Source organism: Trichophyton verrucosum, assembly GCF_000151505.1.
Source record: "Trichophyton verrucosum HKI 0517 chromosome Unknown contig00296_1.f1.exp, whole genome shotgun sequence".
Classification (NCBI taxonomy): domain Eukaryota; kingdom Fungi; phylum Ascomycota; class Eurotiomycetes; order Onygenales; family Arthrodermataceae; genus Trichophyton; species Trichophyton verrucosum.
The window spans coordinates 34,469-55,389 of NW_003315453.1; the positions used below are offsets into that span (position 1 = coordinate 34,469).

The window sequence follows — 20,921 nt, forward strand, 5'->3', positions numbered from 1 at the left end:
GGGTCGACTGGCATTTGCCAATCGGTATACTATCCTAGAGGCACCATTGCTCATCTTTCGGCGATGAGAGGTGCTGTCTCGACAAACTGTGACCTCGAGGAAAGCATTCAAGATCTCAAATATCCAAGACGGAACAAGCATGCTTCCCGAGAGGGTCGTGCTTATGTAATTAAGATTCGACTTCGGCGTTTTTAAGCGCAAAAAGGAACGTTTGGGATATAAAAAGAACAGACGACCGTGAGATTTGACTGATTTGACTGATGGGCAGGATTGGCATGCACCGCAACGATGACAGGGAGGTGAGCTGTCAAATAGAGGCTCTTCCGATGCGAAGGAGTCTTCTCTTGGTGCCCGGGGTCTGTCTTGTGCTGCTAAATATGGGCTGCCAGTTGTGCACAAGTTTCATCAAGCGAACTACACCCGGAGATCAGACGGACATTGATCTTATCATGAGAAGGATAAATATGTGGGAACATGAGAGAGAAGACCATGTCGCACAATATCACTCAGCTAGGGTGCTATCATGTCTTGAGCTGCTCTAGAAGACTTTTGATCAGCTGAACAGTACTTAGCGGACTACGAGTGCCCAAAGCACCAATATGCATACTCCTCCGTCACAACATTTCGTCGCAGTTAACTCGCTGGCCGAGTAGCAAACCACCCCCGCTCATCACGTCTACATGTCTATTGGTTGAGGTGTAAGGAATTCTAGTGTGCTGCAATAAACGGTTCTTTGATACCAAAATTATTTACCGCTTTATAATTGACATTTTGAGAGCATGTCAATTTTACGTTTTGAGGCCACCATCCCGGCATTGAAACGATTTGGGTTCGCTGGCCACCTTGCACGGGGCAGTCTGGGGACTGCTGAGAGGCCATCAACAAACCACTAAGTGGCAAGTTCATTCCTCTGGTTTATGGGGAGCGTATCTGGGGAAGACGGAGCCTGCCCGGGAGTGGCGCAAGATTGGGGAGGAATTGATTCTGAAGTTTGACTGAGAGTCAATTCCTAGCAGGTGTGATAGGTGTCTTGATGGCATGTTTATTGATGTAATAAATTAGTGAATACCCTCCATAGGTGCTTCTTGAAGGACAATAATGACGTTTAACTCATCAAATTATGAATTTCTAGTTTCAATTGGTCTCAAGCTTTGAGGTTTCTTATCTGCTTAACTGGCAGAATTTTATGGTTTGTTGTCCTTTGTTGCATCATAACAGCCACATTCAATGGCTTAGCTCGAAGTTTCGGTAGGCGAGGAACATCTCATGCTTTCGTAATCTCTCTATTATTATCAAATTCACCATTGTTTTGGCATGGTTGTTGACTCATAAGGCGGAAGTAGTGTTATTCATACAAAAGCAAAGAAGTAAATGTCCTCATCAGATTGGTTATTGTTGTACATAGGTGCAAAATGCAGAGATCAGGCGATGGCAGAGTTGTTTCACGATCGAAAGCTCTCAAGAACATCCAGTATGAGATCCAACGCTGCCGCCCTAAAATGAGTGGGCCAAAGCATAGAATAGTTACTAACGTCTTCGGGTCCTAGACGGCTGGGGGTCAACCATCATTGTATCATACAAGTCAGGCTTGGCTGAATTGTGCTGTTTTTCGGTTTGTCTCCGAGCTCTTCCCCAGTTCTGGCCGTTGTGCCTATGGTCTTGATCATAAGAATTGGGCTGTTGCTGCCGTGGCTGTTCTGCTGGGTCTGCAAACCCAAAGCGACCATCTTGAAACTCCGCAGGACGACGATTTTCACGGCGCTCCTGGTCTGCCAGCTCACGACTACTATCAAATGCCGATTTGGTCCTGGGAGCAGAAGCAGAGTTCGATTGCGCTAGGACTGTAGCCGGGTTAGCTGTATCTATCCGAACCTGGATTACTCTTCCATCTGCCTGTACGTTTACGTTAGTTGGAATGTCAAATCATAATAAGGTGGAGGTAAACCAAAGTTGGGGCAAACCTTTTGTGAATTGAACGCCGCCACAACGCTATCAGCTCCTCGTCTTTCAGCGAATACCATCTGCGCTGTTACAGAGGGGTATGACTTTGTAATTCTGCATTGGAGAATATCCCCTCCAGTGGGGCTGAACGCAGCTTCAATGTCCTCCGCAGTGGTTCCAGGTGCAAAGTTACTGCCAATGACGACACAGGGGCCAGATGCACGGCCTTTAATATTCAAACCAGGTCCTTGTGTCTTCGTGCGATTGGTATTATCAATTATCGGGAGAATGCCTGATAGCAGGCGACTTTCTCGGGTTTGCCGTGTGGTTGTAGGCTTTGCCTGTTGCTTCTTCACGCCCGCGGACGCCACACGCTAAACGATGATGACTGGTCAGGATACGTTCTGGTTGGGCAAGCTGCAAGGATCGCGGGGGAGGGAAACCTTTTCGACTCTGCTCGCAAGGCTCCCAGTAACTGGGGAGCCTCTTCTGCTAGACACATTGGATCCTGGGGTGCCCGATTTTCTTGCTTTTCCGAAAAAATCGTCTGTCAAAGCTTGCTTTTGACGTCGGAGACGAGCTATATAATTTGAAGCAAAATAAATCAGCTAAAGCGAACATCACCATAGTTGTTATACATTTACCATAAATTCCACTCACCATTATGAATAATTGCTTCAAAAGACGCGCTCTCTTCCTTCTTGTTCGGAGCCATCTCGGTCCAAGGGCGTTAGTTAACAAATTTGACGGGCTTAACAGCCGTTGACTATAGGGGGGGAAGGCTGCAGTAGTTAGGGCCGATGTCGAAAACTCCCCGAGCTAAAGACTCAAAGATCCGTAGTTTGGGTGCGAGAGAAAAGGCTGGAGAGGCGAGAGTTCATGAATGTCCGTTTTGTTCAGTGACGACATGAAAGCTGAAGTTGCGAAGAAGCGCGCGCATGCGTTGCTGACTCATCAGCCTCGTCTTTTGCCGCCTTTTTTTTAACTGCTTCTTTTCAACGTCGAATATCAAAAAGTTAAACAGGTTTGAGAAGAACAACTTCGACCAGAAGACGGAGACAGCAGGCTTGAGAGTAGGGAAAGCCTCACTACCACACCATTATACCCCAAGGTTCAAGGTTCTCCGGCAGCACCGTGAAGTGCGTCATTGCATAACTCAATGGCAAATTCTGGAATTTATGTTGTTATACTCCAAACCAGATGGCAACTGTCGGGGCCAAAGTCTGGGTCACAACAAACCACCAGCAAAAGAATCAACGGTTCGACCCAGCAGAAAGAGTAAAACGTCAACTAAGGCTTTGACCATGGCTGTTGCTGTGTTGGCAGATAAGTATATCCTCTCTCCTTGGGAGCTGGATATTTTCTTCTTCTTTATTCAGCCCAGGTAGCTGTGAATACACAGCTATAGACGCTTGGTTAATGGAGTTGGAAGAGATGTTTCTTTCTTCTAATATTTGTTTCTATTTCTATCGTTCTACTGTTCTCCTTCAGTAATGGAGGCCGGTATGAATTCGTCTGCTCGCCAGGTCCCTAACCGGGATACTGGTAGGATGTCTGTTGAATCAGCTACCTCAAGGGGATCAGTGAAGAGGAGCTGGAGTTTCCCCCGGGTCTTTGGAACGCGTTTTAACAGACAAGTGTCTGTCCTTTCTCCCCGGTTGATATATCTCCCGGTTGCTCACGTACATGTAGGGATCAGCCACCGGTCCTTGTCTCGGACGGCATGGAGACAACAGACCGCTCCGTTTACAACACCCAAGGCCCTGGGATGAACTCCAGGAGCACACGGAGCAGCTTCCGCTTTTTCTCCCGCCAAAAACTCTCCACTCCGCCTGATTTTTCCGAAACACCGCTCAGGCGAGCAAAGTCAGCGCAGGGCTTTTTCGCCGGCACATTCAAGGCAACCCCATTTTTCAAACGTGCCAGCGTTGTCCCGAACCAGGCTGACCGGAATGTGTCTGATGATAACGGTGCTGTCTTCGCGGGCTCTGACTCGGATCATGAGAGTGACGTGCTTTCAACGTTTGCTCCCATACATCCTGCAGAGTCGCTGGCAGTTCAGTCATCTGGTTCCCTTGGAGAGACTAATGATAGCCATCAGCTTAGCGAGGAGACTCAAGAAGCAACCTTGGAGGAGAAGAAGGGCCTCCTCGACCCCACCCCAGGATCATCAACTCGATCCGTCATTTTGGTGTCTCGGAGACTGAAGAACTACTTCCGAAAAAACAGGAGTTTCTGGTCTCATGAGGTATGTTAACACCTTGGCTATCTCTGATCTACATGCGCTTCACAGCCCCTAACATTGAGTAGAATCCAAAACCTCGCCCTGTTGGCAGACGTACTCCTGCGAACAAAGTGAGTCCAGATTGCTGCCTCCTTCCTCGTTCAATGTGCCTCCTCCGTTTTCCTGCATGAAATACATGGAAATAGCCCCTTTCTCTTGTCACCCTTTCTTCCTTCCCCAACAGGTTTTGTCGTTTATTTACACCTAGCCTCAAATCGACGAAAGGGATATGCTGACCAACCATAGCCTCCCACAGAACGTGACCTTGCTCGACAGCGTCTGTTAGAAGATTCTTTGCTCATTTGCCCAAAGAAGTTCCCGATTGCGGCGCAGAGGCTAATGAGTGGCGGGATAACGGCCAACTCATCTTGTGTAGCCTCTCTATCCGCAGTTTCTTGTCGGGGTCATGGGCGTTCCACAATTAGTCTTTCTTTAACCGCTTCGTCTTCTCGGTTACCAACTCATTTGCGGTATATGGTGGAGGCTATCGATAGACCGTCAGCTGAGCAGTTTATAGATAGTACAAGCGATCCACCATAGTCCAGGCAGGTATATGGGTTTGTCTGTTCTGTAATAAATGTTCAATAGACATAAGAGCTCGATAATATAATGACTAATGAGGTGACTTTCATCGAACCATAAAAGCGTATGAATGGATAAAAAGCCACTACTAGGCTCCCTAAATCTGTACCGTGCACCAGTCCATGAAGACTAGCATAATCAAGACGCACTCAGGTACACTTCCAACATGGGTACAATATCTCTGCTCCAGCTTGGCCCTGTCCTTACTAAACAACTCTATAACTAACCATCTCCTCACCTGGGGCCTATGGAAGGCTCCTCTACCACCCGACATTTTCATCGGATATGGAGCTTCACGCAAGTCCCCAGAGCAACAGACCCGATTTCCTGTGCTAAGGTTATGGTTTCAGGGGCTTAGCTACCCAGTCCTAATACTGCTATCCCTTTGGTTAATTGATGCATCACGTATGCTTGATATTATAAGCCGGATAATATCCTTTCCAGGATGGCGATTATGGTAGTAGACATTTGGTGGCACCGATTCTCTCAAGGCACAAAGGAGAGTATCAGGCCAATACCCGGGGTCCTAACTTCGTTCGTATACCCCTGAGTCACGAAAGGGCCACCTCCATCAGTTTTACCACGTCCGATCACCCCTGCCCCCACGTCCTCTACTGCCTCGGTCGTGGCTCCTTCCGCGGCCTCGGCCTCTACCGCCGCGGAACGATCTTTCACCATATTTGTCCGGAGTATGTGGCATTTCCACAGGTGCTTCACCACCCATCATCTCATGCAGACCTTGCGGCCGTGCAAGACGTCTATACCAACCATTTTCAGCGTCATTATCGTTGCTGATACCATTGTCATCATAGTTGAGCTCCGAATGTCGTAGATTTGAAGGTGGATGGGATGGCCCTTTCCCTCGATTGCCTCCTCCGCGTTCAGCTTTCCCTTCACGTTTTCCTTGACGCTTCAGCTTGAGCTGCCTCTTATACTCAGCTTCGGCCTCATCGTCTGAGAACTCTATCTGATCATCTCCCACTTCCTCATCATGTAAGTTTGAAGCATCACTTCCCTTTAGACCCCTGAGTGGCTGTGTGAACACAAAGGTTGAATGGTCAACAACATAAAAGACAGGGGTTTCTTTCTCTAACCCAGCTTCTTTAACAGCTTCTGCATTTGGGAATCGAACGGTATATAGAGGTTGCTGAACCCGGCCGAGTGTTTCCGATACCACCCCGATTACCTTCAGGTTGACGGAGCATAAAACTGAGCCTGTTTCTAGGACCTGATATTCGCCAGATATATTTGCTCGCACCAGCACAACATTATCCACAATACTCTCGACATTTCCTAGCATCTCAACCTTCATTTCAGGAGTGATAGTGATGTCTGGCATTGATACCATCTCATCTGGCTTCTCGTTCGCCGTTCTGACTTCGGTTATCACCGCCCTACCACTGTCCCCTCCTTCATCGTCCGATCCGCCCTCTGCAGCCATCAACAAACGAGCCTGCTCTTCAGGACCCAAAAGTTCATAGTCATCATCATCATCCTCGTCAGAGTCACTTGAGTCAGAATCAGTCGAAGACTCAGAAGAAGACTCATACGGAGACGAGTCAACCTCCCACTCGGGATGATCGCCTCCGTCAGGTTGTTGCTCTCCTTCAGTAGCTGGGGGTATTCCCTCTATCATTTCGGCCGCAAGCGCAGCGATTTCAGCTTCTGCGGATAGAGAAGCATCAGGTATGGCATCCGTCCTCTCTTTAGCATTAGGGTTACCAACAGATTCGGTAATGTTCTCATTGGGAACCTCTATTCCATCCCCAGACATGACCGTATCTACCCTATCGGTAGTCTCGGGTACCTGCCCGGCCGTGTTCGGTGACGGTTTAGACACACTTTCAAGCGGTTGATTACTACTATTCCGGTGGTCTTCTTCACTGAGTAGCGTAAGACCTGGGATCATAATGCGCGGCCTCCCAGATCCTTCTGTGGCGATGGTTTCGTTGTTCGAAGGGACTGCATTCTCCGGTTGAAGAGACGGCCCCACGTTTAACGGTGTATTATAAATGTCGCTCCCCTCATCCTTTGGTGTATCCGTGGCTACTGTAGAAATTGCACCATTGACTGCAACGGAGTTATTGTCCATCCTGGGCTGCTCTGTGGGTAGGCTCCCAGTGTGAGTGTCGTCGCCCATCGTAGTGTCCTCCATGATATACAAAGTACAATTCAGGGTCGAACAAGGAAAATAAAGGTATCTTCGATGATCTCAAATCATAAATGTAGCAGATTCTGCAGAGACAAATCAAAGTGAATCAAATTTCATCGTCACAAGCTGTGGTTTTATATCTGCGACTTTTGTCGAAGCTCAAAACTTTCTTTGGATTTTTATAACTTTTTAACCTTTTGCGATAAGATAAGGTGCCACGCTAGCATTTATAGGGACTAGCACGGGCTCCATTCTTGTTTATATCATGTGATATCGCTGGCGCCCGCCATTTAACTAATGTTTTCACAATTTCGGTTCAGTACCAGAAAGTATTGATTTATTTGCTTATTGCCTACAGTTGCATACCGTAAAGGATAGTCGGGGATGAGTCATTAAGCGGAATGCATATGCTTCAGTATTAAGATGTCATAATATATTTCTATGGTATCTATTTTTTCTATGTCACTGGCTAAATTCATCACATCATATTCATCATTACTATGGCTAAACGAAACAGCAAATGAGGACCATTCTATACGATCGTAATTCTCCTCCTTTGATCCAGATTCAACCCCCAGACTCGGAATGACATATGTGCTTGCATTTCATGGTTTTCTTGAGGCCGTAGCTCCTCAGGAAGGGCCTGAGCCAAGACCGTGTCTCTCAGGTCAAGGCACCGCTCAAACTCCGACCAATTCCAGGAACATTCTGAACCAAACGCCTCCCCATCATGGAATATACCCCCTTCCCTTGCCACGGAAAAACTTTTCCAATTCGAAGACCACTTCTCCGGGAGATCTATCCCTGGAAAGAACTTCATGCTGCTTCCAAGGGCTGTCTGTGAAAAGGCGATTGCATTCATGAGTTTCTCAGTTACTTCCGCCCATGATTGAAAATCGGAGGTATGAGACTTGATTGCTTCGTAGGCTGGGTTCCAAACACCCTCCAGTAAGTCCGGAGCCAGGGCCGTAGGTTTGAGAAAGGACCAGAAAAATTGTCGAAGGTTCCAGGTATATTCCGTCTTAATACCTGTTGCATAGTTATCAAGCAGGCCTACCCTTTCTTTGACAACCATCGATCCCACGCCTGACCAGTCCTTCTGGTGCTCCTGTTCCGTATGCCGGATGAATTTCCAGATAGCAGCTTGGTCACGAAGCATCCAGCCTAGTTTCTCTTTGTAACCCTGCCAAGTAGATTTTAAATCTGCTTCTAGTGTATTGAAGCCCGTCAAGCGAAGAATTCCGAAGTCGACAACAGCCTTTCTCTCGGCGGTAACTAAATCAACGTCCGAATCCATCGGAATCTGTGTGGGATCAACCTCACACAGCTCTAGTAGACTTGAATAAAATTCTTGAATCTTTTGGGTGGTGGTTTGAGAGACGCGTAGAGGCACATCAAATGGCCATATCGTCCCATGCTCTTGACCACACGGAAGCCGCCACGTCACATCATCCCCATTTGGATAGGCAAGAGCCATACTGACCAAAGACAAAAATGAGTATGTTCCCTTCCTTGGGTCACGTCTCAGAACAACCGGGTAAGGCGACTCGTTCAAAAGAAATATTGAATCATCTCCTATCTCATATTCCTTTTTCTTCAGCGAAATCAGTATATGGCCATGGAGTCCCTTATCAATGACTATAAAGTGCTGGCTATTTTGGGGGTTTTTAGTCACACTGTCCATAGGGAAAATATCACATAATTTGACCGCAAAAATACTCAGCGACCCGTCTGAACCAATCTCTACCTCTTGATCAAGCCCTACCGGCAACTCCTCTGGGTTATGAAACTCAAAAGGGTATAAAATCAGTACAGACTTTGATTCTCCAATTTCAATTTGGTCATCAGTATCGTTGACCCATGTAGTTATGTCGAATGAATTGTCTACCTGTAGACGCTGGGAGTAATCGGGAACCCAAGAAGGTAAGTTTAAACGATGTTCATCGGCTCCCAGTAGGTCAAATAATCGGAAGCTAAGGTGGTTCTGCAAAAGGTATGCAGTTATTCCGGTATAAACGACCTCTACAGGGAGACTGTAATCGATGCTAATCCCAGTCTCACCTAGAAGTCCAAGTATTGCATAGATTTTGTCTCGGGGATCTAGGCATTCATGAGTTAAGGCGTGGCATAAGATGTTATAATAATCTTTGTCTATTAATCTTGTCCATGCATCTTTATTGAATAATAGAAGTGAAGCGCAGCGCCGTATGCCGTTCGGCATGAAGGAGAAACATGGCCACGGTATCGAACGGTCTCCACAGAGTATCAGTGGGTGTTTGGCATAAATGAGCTGTTGGAGAAGCCATAGACCGGAAAAACATGGCCGCTTGAAGAGAGATTTCAGTGCACTCTTCGGTCCCTCCTTCGTAGCGGCCACCCGACTACGTACTGACCGTCTGGATGTTATCAAGCTCAATAAATCTAGAGCAATGTCGCTATCCCCAGAAGGAGCTCCAACAAAGATCATCGACTGTAAAGCGTTCGCAAAGACACACTTGATCGATGCAACCCATCGTGACCTATCATCGTTGCTATGTTGGTCTATGGAAATTAAGTCTACCCAAACTGGTAGTGCTGCGCTTAGATGTCTGACAGCTTTGAGACCAGCTTCGCAGTTTTTCGTGACATATATAACATCGCAACTGGGATCAACATATACCGGGCGATTCCTTGGTTGGGGTTTACAAAGTATGTTTGTAAATGCCTCTTCTGAATATTGCGGTTTCTGTTCTGAAAGCTTTTCGTTGGAAGGGTCTTCGGAAATGGAAGTAGGGTCGTCGAATGGGGAATAAGACAAAGTTTGGTAGGGCGGAGCATCCAAGTCCCTGAATGGTAAATCCATTAAATCTCCTCGAACAGGGTCATCACTCTGACCGGGGTGCAGCCATAACAACCTGATATATCCTTCAGGGCAGGTGTCAAGGCTGTTGGTATTTGCTACCGAGGGTACCAATTGCGGATCATGGGGAGGTTTAGATCCTGGTAAGGACGGGATGGATATGTCATCATAGGAAGTATTAGGATGGGTATATTTCACTGTTTCCGGCCAAGAAAGATTCAAATGAGACAGAGATTCGATGTGAGGAACAGTCAACGTGGAAGTCACTTCAACTGACTCTTCGTGTGACCAGCGAGATAAACAAGAGCTACATCTAGCTGTATCGTCTATGATAACAACATCCGGCCGTTGACAGCCAGCCTCATGCCAGTGATGCATTTTAGCAATATATATTGTTCGTCCGGAGTGTGGTAGAAACAGAAGTAACATGATGGATTCTGTGACTCTTTCCATCGAAATATAAATAAGGCAGCAACTAGATTAAACTTTCGGAAAGAGCCGCATCCCGGTCCAAGGTTAATCCGATATAAAGTGACGTCACGTGGCAGGTCTCGGGCCAAGATGGCGTTTTCGACCTCCATGTTTATAATCCAAAGCATCAAGCTCAACTCAAGCTATTCTCCGCGTTTTTGACGAACTAGTCGACATCATGCCACCTCCTAATTCCCCGGGAGATGCCCCAACGTCGACATCTAAATCAAAGTAAGCTCCAAGAACTTCACTTTCAATTCTAAGCCAGCTAATCTAGGGGCGAACTAGACCGGCTCCTCCGCCTTTCTATCTTCCCATTAACACAGTATTCTACCTATGCCTTCTCTCCAACACCCTTGCCGCCGCACTATCACCTATCCAGGACTGCGATGAAGTCTACAATTACTGGGAACCCACACACTACTTGACCCATGGTCACGGCCTACAGACATGGGAGTATTCTCCCGAATACTCCATCAGGAGCTGGTTATATGTCGGTCTACACGCTGGTCTAGCTAAGGCTCTGGGATTGTTTGCACGGACAAAGTCAGCGCAATTCTATATGGTGCGGTTAGCCCTTGGGCTTTTTTGCACGATATGTGAGACGCGCCTGTTCGCTGCGATTTCTCGGTCACTTAATCCGAGAATTGGGCTTTTCTTTCTTGTGATTGCTGTATTCAGTCCTGGGATGTTTCATGCGTCTACAGCAGTACTGCCGTCCAGCTTTTCGATGTACATGTCTATGCTGGGGTTAGCTGCTTTCCTTGATTGGCAAGGTGGATTGAAAACCGTTCAAGGCATCATTTGCTTCGGTATTGGGGCCATGGTCGGCTGGCCATTCGCAGGAGCATTGGCTATACCATTTTTACTAGAAGAGATTGCAGTGGCTTGGTCTCTAGGAGATATTGCACCCGCTATCAAGCGGGTATTGGAAGGGGTCGTAAAATGCTTGTTAATCTTGGTATGCCTTTCTGTTTACAAATGCAGCCGCTCAAAGTACTGACAAGTAATTTATTGGCAGTCTGTTGTGGTCTTGGTTGACAGCATATTCTACCGTCAATTCGCCCTTGTTCCATGGAACATTGTGGCCTATAACGTCTTTGGCGGCTCCGGCAAAGGTCCCAACATTTTCGGGACCGAACCATGGACTTTCTATTTCAAAAATATCCTGCTCAATTTTAACATGTGGGCCGTTCTTGCGCTCTCCAGCATTCCTCTGCTGGTTCTCCAGGCCCTGTTCCGTCCTCACAAAACCTCTGCACAAACACTTTTCAGATCAGTGACTCTGGTAATGCCGTTCTACATGTGGTTCGCCATTTTTACTCTTCAACCTCACAAGGAAGAACGGTTCATGTACCCTGCCTACCCGTTCCTAGCGTTAAATGCCTCCATCAGTCTGCATATTGTTCTAGCATATATCGGATCGTCGGACCCGGGGACATTGGTTGGCAAAATACCCGCTAAAGTGAAGCTCATTATAACTGTCATCCCTGTATTACTGGCCATAAATATTGGACTTTTAAGGACCGTAGGCATGGTGACAGCTTACAGCGCTTCTCTACAGGTATTTGATGCGCTACTGCAAACGGACGGTGCTCCACCTGAGGGTTTCGTATGTTATGGAAAGGAATGGTACCGATACCCATCTTCCTTCTTCCTTCCGAACAATAATCTTCGAGCGAAATTTGTCCAGAGCGAATTTCGAGGGCTGTTGCCAGGGGAATTTGCTGAGTCCGGGGCTGGTCTTGGATATTTCCCAGGAACATGGACTGTTCCTAAGGGGATGAATGACCGAAACCTGGAGGATCCAGAGAAATACGTAGGTTTAACGACAACTTTTTACCTAACGGATGCTAACATGTTACTAGACTGATATTTCTCAATGCACATATTTGGTGGATTCCTATTTCCCAGGCGACAAGGAGACTAAGCCCGAGCCTCACTATATTCTCGACACCGAGATGTGGGAAAAGGTCTCATGTAAGCCATTCTTGGATACCCGCCGCACCGGTGTCTTAGGACGAACAATCTGGATTCCAAACCTACCTTTTATACCAAACAAATACCAGCGTGTCTGGGGGGAGTACTGCCTGCTTAAACGAAGAACTGCCTGAGACAGTCAACGCATATTTTATGCCACAACTACCTGCTGCTCTCAACGAAAGCTGCTATAGTCACTGACGCTGTGACACCTATCGATGCTATCAGAGATGGCCTAAGGGCCAGAAAACTCCCATACAGCGAGCAGGTCGAGCCAGATAAATGCTCCGGATGGGTTGGCAGAACAAGGAAGCCTTGCAGACGATGAATGAAATGACCGAGTTTCTGACATAGCTGCTTGTGCGGAGGTTTTGCATGGGGAGGAGCAAATAAATGACCAAGGGAGGATATATGTGAGAGGACAACTTATGAGCCGTGCTGGGCGCTATTATAGGATAGTTGCGTGAAAATAAAGGGATATAGCGATGCTTCCGTCGAAAGAAGCGATCCTGCCGCTCTACTTGGAATACTACTCAGTATTTGCCAGTCAAATAGAGAGCAAGGACATACGTCTGGGTGTGAGTTGAAGAAGAGACTAGCAGCTAATAAATGCTCAATAATCAATTAAAATGTCAACTTCTCCAACTGAAGAGTTATAAGACCGTGACTTAACGACTTGAGCAACAGAAGCATATAATAGGAGACAGGAAGCACCGTATGAGAAGCTAAATATATACGGTCTAAGGCTGTAGCTACTGCTGTACTGTTGGCTGTCCGGACAGACTTATACTTCGCGCGTATAGGCAGTATTATGTAGCGAGAGAAACAGAGATAGCTGAATCTAGATGACTGCAATGGCTCTCAGAAACTGAGGAGAGGATGAGATGAATTCAGGGGCAGTCGAGGTAGGACAAGCTAGAAAGCATCATACTAGCCGTGTGAGAACTGGGTATATGAGGCACTCTGTTAGTGCTTCTTTCAAGCAACAAGCGTTGATGGTGTAGCGGTAGCACACGACTCTTCCATCGCACCGACTGATAAGTTGAGATCCGGGTTCGACTCCCGGTCGACGCAGCGCTTTCTTTTTTGCTCTTTTTTTTTGTCGTCTTCGCTGCTGGCCTTCAAGCCGCTGACTAAGAATTCTTACTAAGCCCATCCAGTCAATGACAAAGCGCCGATTAATAAGCGCCTGCCAACCTCGGTTCAGCGCCGTTCTGGCCAGCTTGCAGCTCGCAGCTTGGTTTTGGTTGCTTGGTTGCTTTCCAGCTTGCCCTTGGTTCGTCTGGAGTCAACCAGCTCGCGAGACCGCCTATATGACAGCTTGCTACGTCGTCACCCAGCGACTTTGACAAAAACTTAGATGAAAACAAAGCTCGCTCAAGGCCAAGTCAATTCAAGATGAGAAAAAAAGCTGTCGACTATGCTATGATGCGTAATTGTATACCTATTCGTACAAAATGCTCCCTTCCCTCTCTAAGTAACGCAAACGCAAAATGCAAAAGAGATGCCGAAAACCACCGTGTTTTCCATGCCCCGTTCAAATTGCCCAATGCACGCATTCGTCGCCCATTTGCATAATTTCACTCCATTGCGTCGCATCCTAGCCAGTTTCCAAGTTCAACCGCAGTATGGTGTGCGGTTCGAATGCTGCCGTCATCGTTCATTATGGTTTTTTTCTTTTCTTTGCTGCGATCTCATGTCTCCTTTGCTTCGGCGCCGAACTAACTCCACCAATCCATGTTCATGTCGATGATGATGTTCCATGCATGTTTCATGCCCAACTTCATGTAGGAGAAAAAAAGGGAAGGGGAAGGGGAAGAAAAAGAAAAGAAAAAGGTAAAATATGGAAAAGCAAAAAAGAAAAAAAAGGTAATTAAGTATGAGTTCGTGGTAAGTATATATAAAAAGTTGCTTATTTGGAAAGGGAAAGAAACAAAAAGAACAAAAAACAAGGGGGAAACCAGCCAACCTATGTAAGTAGTTCGAACCAAAAAAAAAATCATAAGTACTCATTAACACGAACAAGCAGAAAGGAGAAAAACGTCCCAAGAAGCCTCCCAGAATGACAATAAAAATGAGGAAAAACGCTTGCTTTGCTTTCATCTTTCATTGCAGTAGTAATATTTTGTGTAAGAATGTCATCTTCGTCTTTCCTTCCTTGTTCCATTTCCTTTTTCTTTCCAGAAAGAGAAACTCCGATATGCAAATGACGAAAAGGGAAAGAATGGTGCTAAGAATAGGATAATTGAGTAATGACGTCACTGCCAAGACGATCGATCGGCCAGGCCCCACTTCGGTCCGGCTTTTGATTCTGCCAAACTCTAAAACCGCGTGGTTTTCTTGGTTGGGGTGTGGCCGTGACGTCATAATAAACATCATACCCTCGCTCTCGAAAGGTAGCTTCAAGCTCACTCTCGAGATGGGGTGTACGTGTTTGTGTGCGTGTGCGTGGGTGTGCGGTGTGCAGTGCGTTGGGTGCTTTTTTTGTTTTTTTATTTTTGCAAAAAAGTCAGGAATCCACAATTCGATGAATGCTATGAGCCAGGGGAGGAAGGGGAGAGAGGAGAAGAGAAGGAGGGAAGGGAGGTTTAGTCCTCGCGACCTCTTCGCTTCTGCTTGCCCGGCCAGGTGACGTTGGGGTGGACGACGCGCATGTGCCGGGTAAGAGCATCGTTGCGCGAGAAGGTCTTCTCCTCAGTGCACAGGTGGCAGCGCACCTTTTGCTTGCGGGCATTGTGTATCGTATCTTCATGGCGTGTAAGGTCGTACGGCCGCGAGAAGATAGAGTTGCATGGCTTGCCTGTCGATGGGTTGGTGCGCTCACATCGGTGAGGTCCGGCCTGGGAGTTACGGGCGCTAAGTCCGCGTGCGCCCAGCGTCGAGTTGTCACGCGAGAGCATGTGTGAGCCCGGCGTAGTCTGGCGGTGGGCCTCGCGCTTATGTTTCTGTAGCCGAGCGGGTGTCTCGAAGCGCCGGGTACAGCCGTGGTAGGTACAGCTGTAGGTGCCAGCTTCAGAGGTAGTGTCGTCTGGTCTGCCGGTAGCCAGATCTGAGTCGTGATCCTGCATCTTGCGGTCGACGCCAGCGGCCTGGTCAAGGCCGGCTAGAGCGGCAGCGAACTCGGCGCTGTTCTGCTGGTGCTGAGGGTGGCTGTGGTGTTGTTGATGTGGGGGCTGGTGCTGTTGTTGGGGAGTGTTGGTCTGGTATTGTAGTACGTCCGCACCGGCAGTTTGGCCGAGGAAGTAAGGCTGGGGAGTATTCTGGGAGGCGGAGGAAAAAGGGGCAAAGGCATCGTTGGAGAAGTCGGTATTGGCCAGTGTTGTTGCCACGGCAGCCTCAAACTGAGAAGCCTCGGCCTGGGAAGGGAAAAGGGGCATGCTACTGCTGTCTGCAGGAGACTCGTGGAACTCAAGCATGGCATCCTTGGGTGATATGGTCTTGGGCTGCTCCTCGTGGCCATTGTGGCTCATGAGCTCCATTCCTCGCAGGGACGAGTTCATATGCGATGGGTGGTGAAGAGCATTCTGGAAGACGCTGACCTGCTGGGCCCAGGGAGAGGCATCCCGGGGGGAGTTAGCTCGGGCGTTCATGTGACCCTGAGTTGTGGCTGACGAGTTGTGACTCAGTGTTGATACGGAGGGTGGGAGAGTATAGGAGGGGAAAGTAGTTGCTTCTTCCTCAACGGCGTGAGCTGCCTGTTGCTGACGATGCTGTTGTTGTTGATGTTGTCTCTGCTGTTCAAATACAGCTCGTCTCATTGCCATTTCCATATCCGTATGGTCCCCTGCATTTCGGTATGAGGAAGACGGGTCGTAGGAAGGGAATTGTGGCTGACCCAGAAAGGAGGCCTGCACGGGAGTCTGCTCGGGGGTGGGCAGAGGTTTGGAGGAGCTTTGGTCGTAGCCTGAGTAGCTGTGGTAGCCTGAAGTGAGGGAGACGTTGGAGGAAGAGGATGGGGTGCGCCTATGCTGGGCGGGTTGCTGATGCTGTTGTTGTTGAGGTTGTTGTTGTTGCTGAGGTTTTGCGATGGCGCTTGGGGTTCCGGATGTCTGGCCGGGTGCTCTGGGAGAGAGACGGTGACGGTTACGTTGTTGTGGCGGTAGCAGCGTCTGGAGATCTCCTTCATAAGATAGGCCGGACTGCAACAGCATCTGGTTGTTATTGTTGTTGTTCGCGGCGGCGGCGGCGGCGGCAGTGGTGGTGCGGTGGTTATTATTGGTGTTGCTGCTGCTGGTATGCGGCGAAGACTGGAACACCTTTATTGAAGGTGGCGGTGGAGTATGCGATAGACCGTCTTCCCGAGGCGGGAAACTCTCGTCGGGCATAGAAAAGCCGCCTGCGCCGTGGTAGAAGGAAGAGATGAAGTCGGTCTCAGGAGAGCCCTGGACAGAGAAGACAGGAGAGGCGGAGTCGTAGGCGTAAGGGGAGGCCACGGCAGAAGAAGAAGACTCTGGCGGCGGCGTAGAGCAGCTGTGGTAAACAGGGAAGGTCAACGATGGACTATCACTGATATCACTGAAGGTCTGGTGGTGGTGATGTTGTTCTTGCTGTTGGTCTTGCTGGAGGTTGTGGTTGTGGTGTTGGTGGTGTTGATAGGAAGAGAGAAGCAGCTGCGACTCGAGCTGGTCAAGCTGGTCGAGCTGGTCTTGTAGGAGGGTTTGCTCTGCAAAAGGGCCGGTGCTGTGGCGGATATATGATGTCGACAGTGAAGGGATGGAGGACAGCATCCTCTCTAATAGATATACCTGCCCGCGAGTCCGGAAAAAGTTGCAGCGAGGTTCAAGTGGCGAGAGAGCCAAGACCTCCAATCAACCTCCTTTAGGGCTGAAACTCTGTGGAATGCCTTTTGCTTTGTACCACTGGATTCGAATCAAAAATAATAGTAATAATAATAAAAAGAATATAGTAATTAAAAAAAAAAAAGAGGAGAGAGGGGAGAAAAAGGTGGGAGGTGGTTTGTTATATCTGCGGTGCGGCAACCCAATGCGTGGTCATGGAGGTCCCTTTTTGCGTTTTGGCCTTTTTCTTTTTTGCTTTTCAGCTCCCTTCGGGTGGCCTTGGTAAGTTGGTGTAAGGTGTGGCTGGTGCAGGGAGGTTATGCTGTGTGAATTGAAATGTCGCCAGCTGCGGCTTTCCTTGCTGGTTGGTGGTTGTTGGTCTGCTGTTGACTTGATGTCCTGAGGAAAGTGATGGGAGCAAAATATCCAGGCAGTTCTCTTTTCTTTACTATATAGTATCCGCGTCTACGTAAAAGTCTAATTGTTTTTTGCAAAGGCTAATCTGCGCTAGGCCGGATCGGGAAGATTTGACGTGGCTCTTTTTTCATTATTGCAACCTTAATCTTCACCGCCTTTAGTCATCCGCGCTAGGCTGGATCGGGATGCCAAGGCCGTTTCCGCACTAAAACTTCGGGCTTGGGGGCTTGTGCACAGGGCTATTATGCAGGACATCGACGACATCGAAAGAACATGGAAGAAGCAAGCAAGGGCGAGAGCCCTCGAGGACGAGCAGAGGAAGACGAAGCGCCCTTGCTACTCCGTACTTTTTCCCGTCTCTGGACGCAGAGCTTCAAGGGTCCCAGAAGAGGTCCCAGAGAGAGCGCAGGGAAGAGGGAAGAGGCCATTAGGGCTGTTTTCCCAGGCCCAGGCCAGCATATCCGTACGCCAACCCCTAGCTAACTACTTAATCACCCCACGACTCGCGGAATTAACAGGTTACTTCTTAACACTAGATACAAAACACAAAAAGGGCAGCCGAACTACTCCGGTCTCCGTCCTCCGTCTTGCTCCGTACTCCGTATGCGCTTCTTGTCCCTACCCGGAGATACTGGAGTCGAAAAGGAAAAAGCGAAAAAGGAAAAAAAAAAAAGGTGTCGAGTGGTCTGTGGCTTTACCCTTGCCCTGTCCGGTTACACCGATCGAACTCCGCCACAATGACATTAACAAACTAAGAAGTCAAAAAAGCAACGAAACTCAACCTGCATGCATGAATGCGACCTGATGCAGTAATTCATCGTCATTTGGTTGTCCCTTCTTGCTTCTTCCGGTTACGACGAGATTCTAATCGGGCTCGCTCTTTTGCAGTGGCTTCGTTGCTTTTTGGAGGGTGATGAGTTTGCTTCTCTCTTCCTTTTTTTTTTTGGCTTTCCCTGTCCCGTCTGTACTTGCTTGCTTACTCGCTACTTACTTCACATGTATCCTGTGCGGTTAGCTCATCATTAATATGAGCGACTTATGTGGCTAGTGAAGTCGATCGTGGGGATCGTCGTCAATAGCAACGCATAGTTCGAGAGCACACAGAGAGATGATGATTATGATGATGGTGGTGATGATGATGATGATGGGACCTCCACGTTCTGTTACTCCAGCCACAGGATTAACCATCCATGGGTGTAGTGCTGCTCCGACCACGCTGCATCATCTCCAGCTGTCTTCTCAATATTCCTGTGTTATCTCCCTCCCCCCTCCCCCCATCGCTGCTGCGACGAGCCCGCCCTGGCTCGGCTGTCTGACTCGTGGTGGTCATCTGACCTCGAACCCCGGACGGACTTGTCTCGGCCGCCCGGAACATCGAAAACCTCAAGGTCGACTCAACAGTTACATAGCCTGCGCGAACGGGAATAATAATATTAATTCACCCAGCTTATCCCCGACCGGCAGCGAGGTTCTAGCCGGTGACTACGGTGACTACGAGAATGATTACTATCGATGACTACTCCTGACGCGCCGATGACACAATCACTCGGCCATCGGGTCTCTGAGACGCTTCGACCCAAGCTAGTCAGATACCCTGTCGACCGGGTTCAGTTTGACAAATCAGAATAATAACAGGAATACATTATTCAATATTGCTGACTAGTCAGTAAAGGGCACGGCAACTACTTCGTGTCCCGTCGTAGTGGTACGTAGGGCCTAGCAAGGGACGGTAGGCTCGGGAAAGGGTTTGTCTGGGTAAGGAATAGGATAGTTTCCGAAATCCTGGGCTCTCTCTTAGTTAACTATCTCTTTTTCTTTTTTTTTCTCCCCCTTCTTAGTCTTGTCTTTGTTGCTGCTGATTTACTGACTTTACGACACGGGCAGAATCCGATACCCAGGTTGCTCCGTTGACTGGGTTCACGAGCTCGTCAATTCCTGGTCACCACTTTTTTAGTTACTACTGGGTATCGCGTCTCTTTTCTCGGCCTTTTCCACCGGGAATCTCGAGAAAGCAGAGCAAGGGAAACAGCCAATCCACTGGATTGAAAGAGCAAAGCAAAACCAAAAAAAGCAATGAGAAATCCAAGATCCGTAATTCGATAGATCACAGAAGTCAATCTCAGATCTCAATCTCCAGTTCTGAAGTTTAGCCAGGGAGAAAGGAGGAGAAACATGTGGTTTTTAGTGGTGGTGCGATGGTAAATGGTCTGTCTTGTTGTCGGCTGTAGATCCATATTGCACCATCAACCCTCTTGTACGGCCCAGATGCGAGCGATCATTCGTCCGCCCATTGTTTCGCACGACGATGGCATTTATTTTAATTTAGGGGTCTGAAGCGAGACGCAAAAAGTCGGCCTTAGGGATTTGAACGATAACCTAGTTGGTGCTTCTTCCCCCTTGTTCTTGGTTTTGGTCGTGGTTCTGATGCGAAACAAATCTTGGTCCCGAGCTGGGAGTCAGGCAGGAGTGGACATGAACTGGGCATGAACCGTGTGAGCAGTGTAACGCTCGTGTTGGTGGTTGATGTTCATGGTGACGCCTATAGTCAGCCATTATTAATTGTTATGATATCAATACACATAACCCCCGTACCAAGCGGTGTTAGTACTACGATATCTGCCCGTTCGAGATCGATGATTCCATCATCAACGACATCAGATCTCGTCATGTGGCGGTGCAGCGAGTGAAAAAAGACAGCATCGTTCTTCACAACTCGACAGGGCTTGCAGCCAAAAAGCAAACAAGGAAAAAGAAGAAAAAGCAAGAAGCTTCCCAGAAGTGGAAACGAGAACAATGATTGATGGATTGAAAAGAGAGCCAAAAGGCAAGAAAAGGCAGAGGAACGGGAAGGGTTAAGCGCCAGTGTACTATTGGCGAGGGACGAGGTAGCTGGTACATGCACGAGAATTCGCGGATAACCTCACGATACCAAGATCCAGTAGCAGCCCAGCCTGCAGGACGGTTATTTCACCTCACCTCGGAGTTGGCAGCAGGGGAGAGAGACGGCCGACGGCGAGTCTACGGGCCCGACATCCGACGCCGACGACGGCGACGACGAGGAGAAGCATGAGCAATCGGATGTTCCGACGGAGCAACTCGCTGCTATCCTGCCTATATTCCATTTACTAATCGAACGGAGCATCTGCTGGGCTGTTTGATAACCTAGCGGGGATGGCAGAAACTCGTGGCAGCTGTTGGGAGTTCCGAGGAGCAAAAGTACAAGCTACCCATGCGCAAAGGCGGGTACCTACAGCCCTACGGACAACCAAGACGGACGCTCAAGCGACCATCCTTCCCCCTTTTTCCCAAAGGAGCACACCGCACTTCTTCATGATATCCCATCAGCCAACTAACGAACTGGCCAGTGGAGAGAAAATGGCACAAAAGAGGGAAAAAAAACCCACCTTCCAATCACGATGGGGAGAAATGCCTGCACAGCCACAGCTTGAGTTACCCTCTTTTTTTGCTTTTCGTTCC

General features: G+C 48.4%; 6 protein-coding genes and 1 non-coding gene across 7 annotated transcripts; 3 read left to right on the plus strand and 4 right to left on the minus strand.

The window, feature by feature from the left end:
- Nucleotides 1-1,527: 1,527 nt before the first annotated feature.
- Nucleotides 1,528-2,656, minus strand: TRV_03597 (uncharacterized protein; the record flags this gene model as incomplete). The annotated part of the gene is made up of 4 exons (XM_003022229.1): nucleotides 1,528-1,893; nucleotides 1,962-2,315; nucleotides 2,343-2,521; nucleotides 2,602-2,656. 4 exons carry the CDS (start codon nucleotides 2,654-2,656, stop codon nucleotides 1,528-1,530), a joined length of 954 nt encoding a protein of 317 aa, XP_003022275.1.
- Nucleotides 2,657-3,664: 1,008 nt separating this feature from the next.
- TRV_03598 (uncharacterized protein) lies at nucleotides 3,665-4,471 on the plus strand (the record flags this gene model as incomplete). Its single annotated transcript, XM_003022230.1, has 2 exons — nucleotides 3,665-4,189; nucleotides 4,307-4,471. 2 exons carry the CDS (start codon nucleotides 3,665-3,667, stop codon nucleotides 4,469-4,471), a joined length of 690 nt encoding a protein of 229 aa, XP_003022276.1.
- A 913-nt stretch (nucleotides 4,472-5,384) lies between these two features.
- On the minus strand, nucleotides 5,385-6,899 carry TRV_03599 (snoRNP assembly factor Naf1, putative; the record flags this gene model as incomplete). Its single annotated transcript, XM_003022231.1, has 1 exon — nucleotides 5,385-6,899. The coding sequence occupies one exon, from the start codon at nucleotides 6,897-6,899 to the stop codon at nucleotides 5,385-5,387; it is 1,515 nt and encodes a 504-aa protein (XP_003022277.1).
- A 592-nt stretch (nucleotides 6,900-7,491) lies between these two features.
- TRV_03600 (uncharacterized protein) lies at nucleotides 7,492-10,251 on the minus strand (the record flags this gene model as incomplete). Its single annotated transcript, XM_003022232.1, has 1 exon — nucleotides 7,492-10,251. One exon carries the CDS (start codon nucleotides 10,249-10,251, stop codon nucleotides 7,492-7,494), a length of 2,760 nt encoding a protein of 919 aa, XP_003022278.1.
- A 748-nt stretch (nucleotides 10,252-10,999) lies between these two features.
- On the plus strand, nucleotides 11,000-12,383 carry TRV_03601 (uncharacterized protein; the record flags this gene model as incomplete). Its single annotated transcript, XM_003022233.1, has 3 exons — nucleotides 11,000-11,230; nucleotides 11,291-12,088; nucleotides 12,138-12,383. 3 exons carry the CDS (start codon nucleotides 11,000-11,002, stop codon nucleotides 12,381-12,383), a joined length of 1,275 nt encoding a protein of 424 aa, XP_003022279.1.
- Nucleotides 12,384-13,238: 855 nt separating this feature from the next.
- Nucleotides 13,239-13,323, plus strand: TRV_03602. The gene has a single exon. It is a non-coding gene; the product is annotated as a tRNA-Gly (tRNA).
- A 1,514-nt stretch (nucleotides 13,324-14,837) lies between these two features.
- Nucleotides 14,838-16,976, minus strand: TRV_03604 (C2H2 transcription factor (Rpn4), putative; the record flags this gene model as incomplete). The annotated part of the gene is made up of 1 exon (XM_003022234.1): nucleotides 14,838-16,976. One exon carries the CDS (start codon nucleotides 16,974-16,976, stop codon nucleotides 14,838-14,840), a length of 2,139 nt encoding a protein of 712 aa, XP_003022280.1.
- Between the last annotated feature and the right edge of the window lie 3,945 nt (nucleotides 16,977-20,921).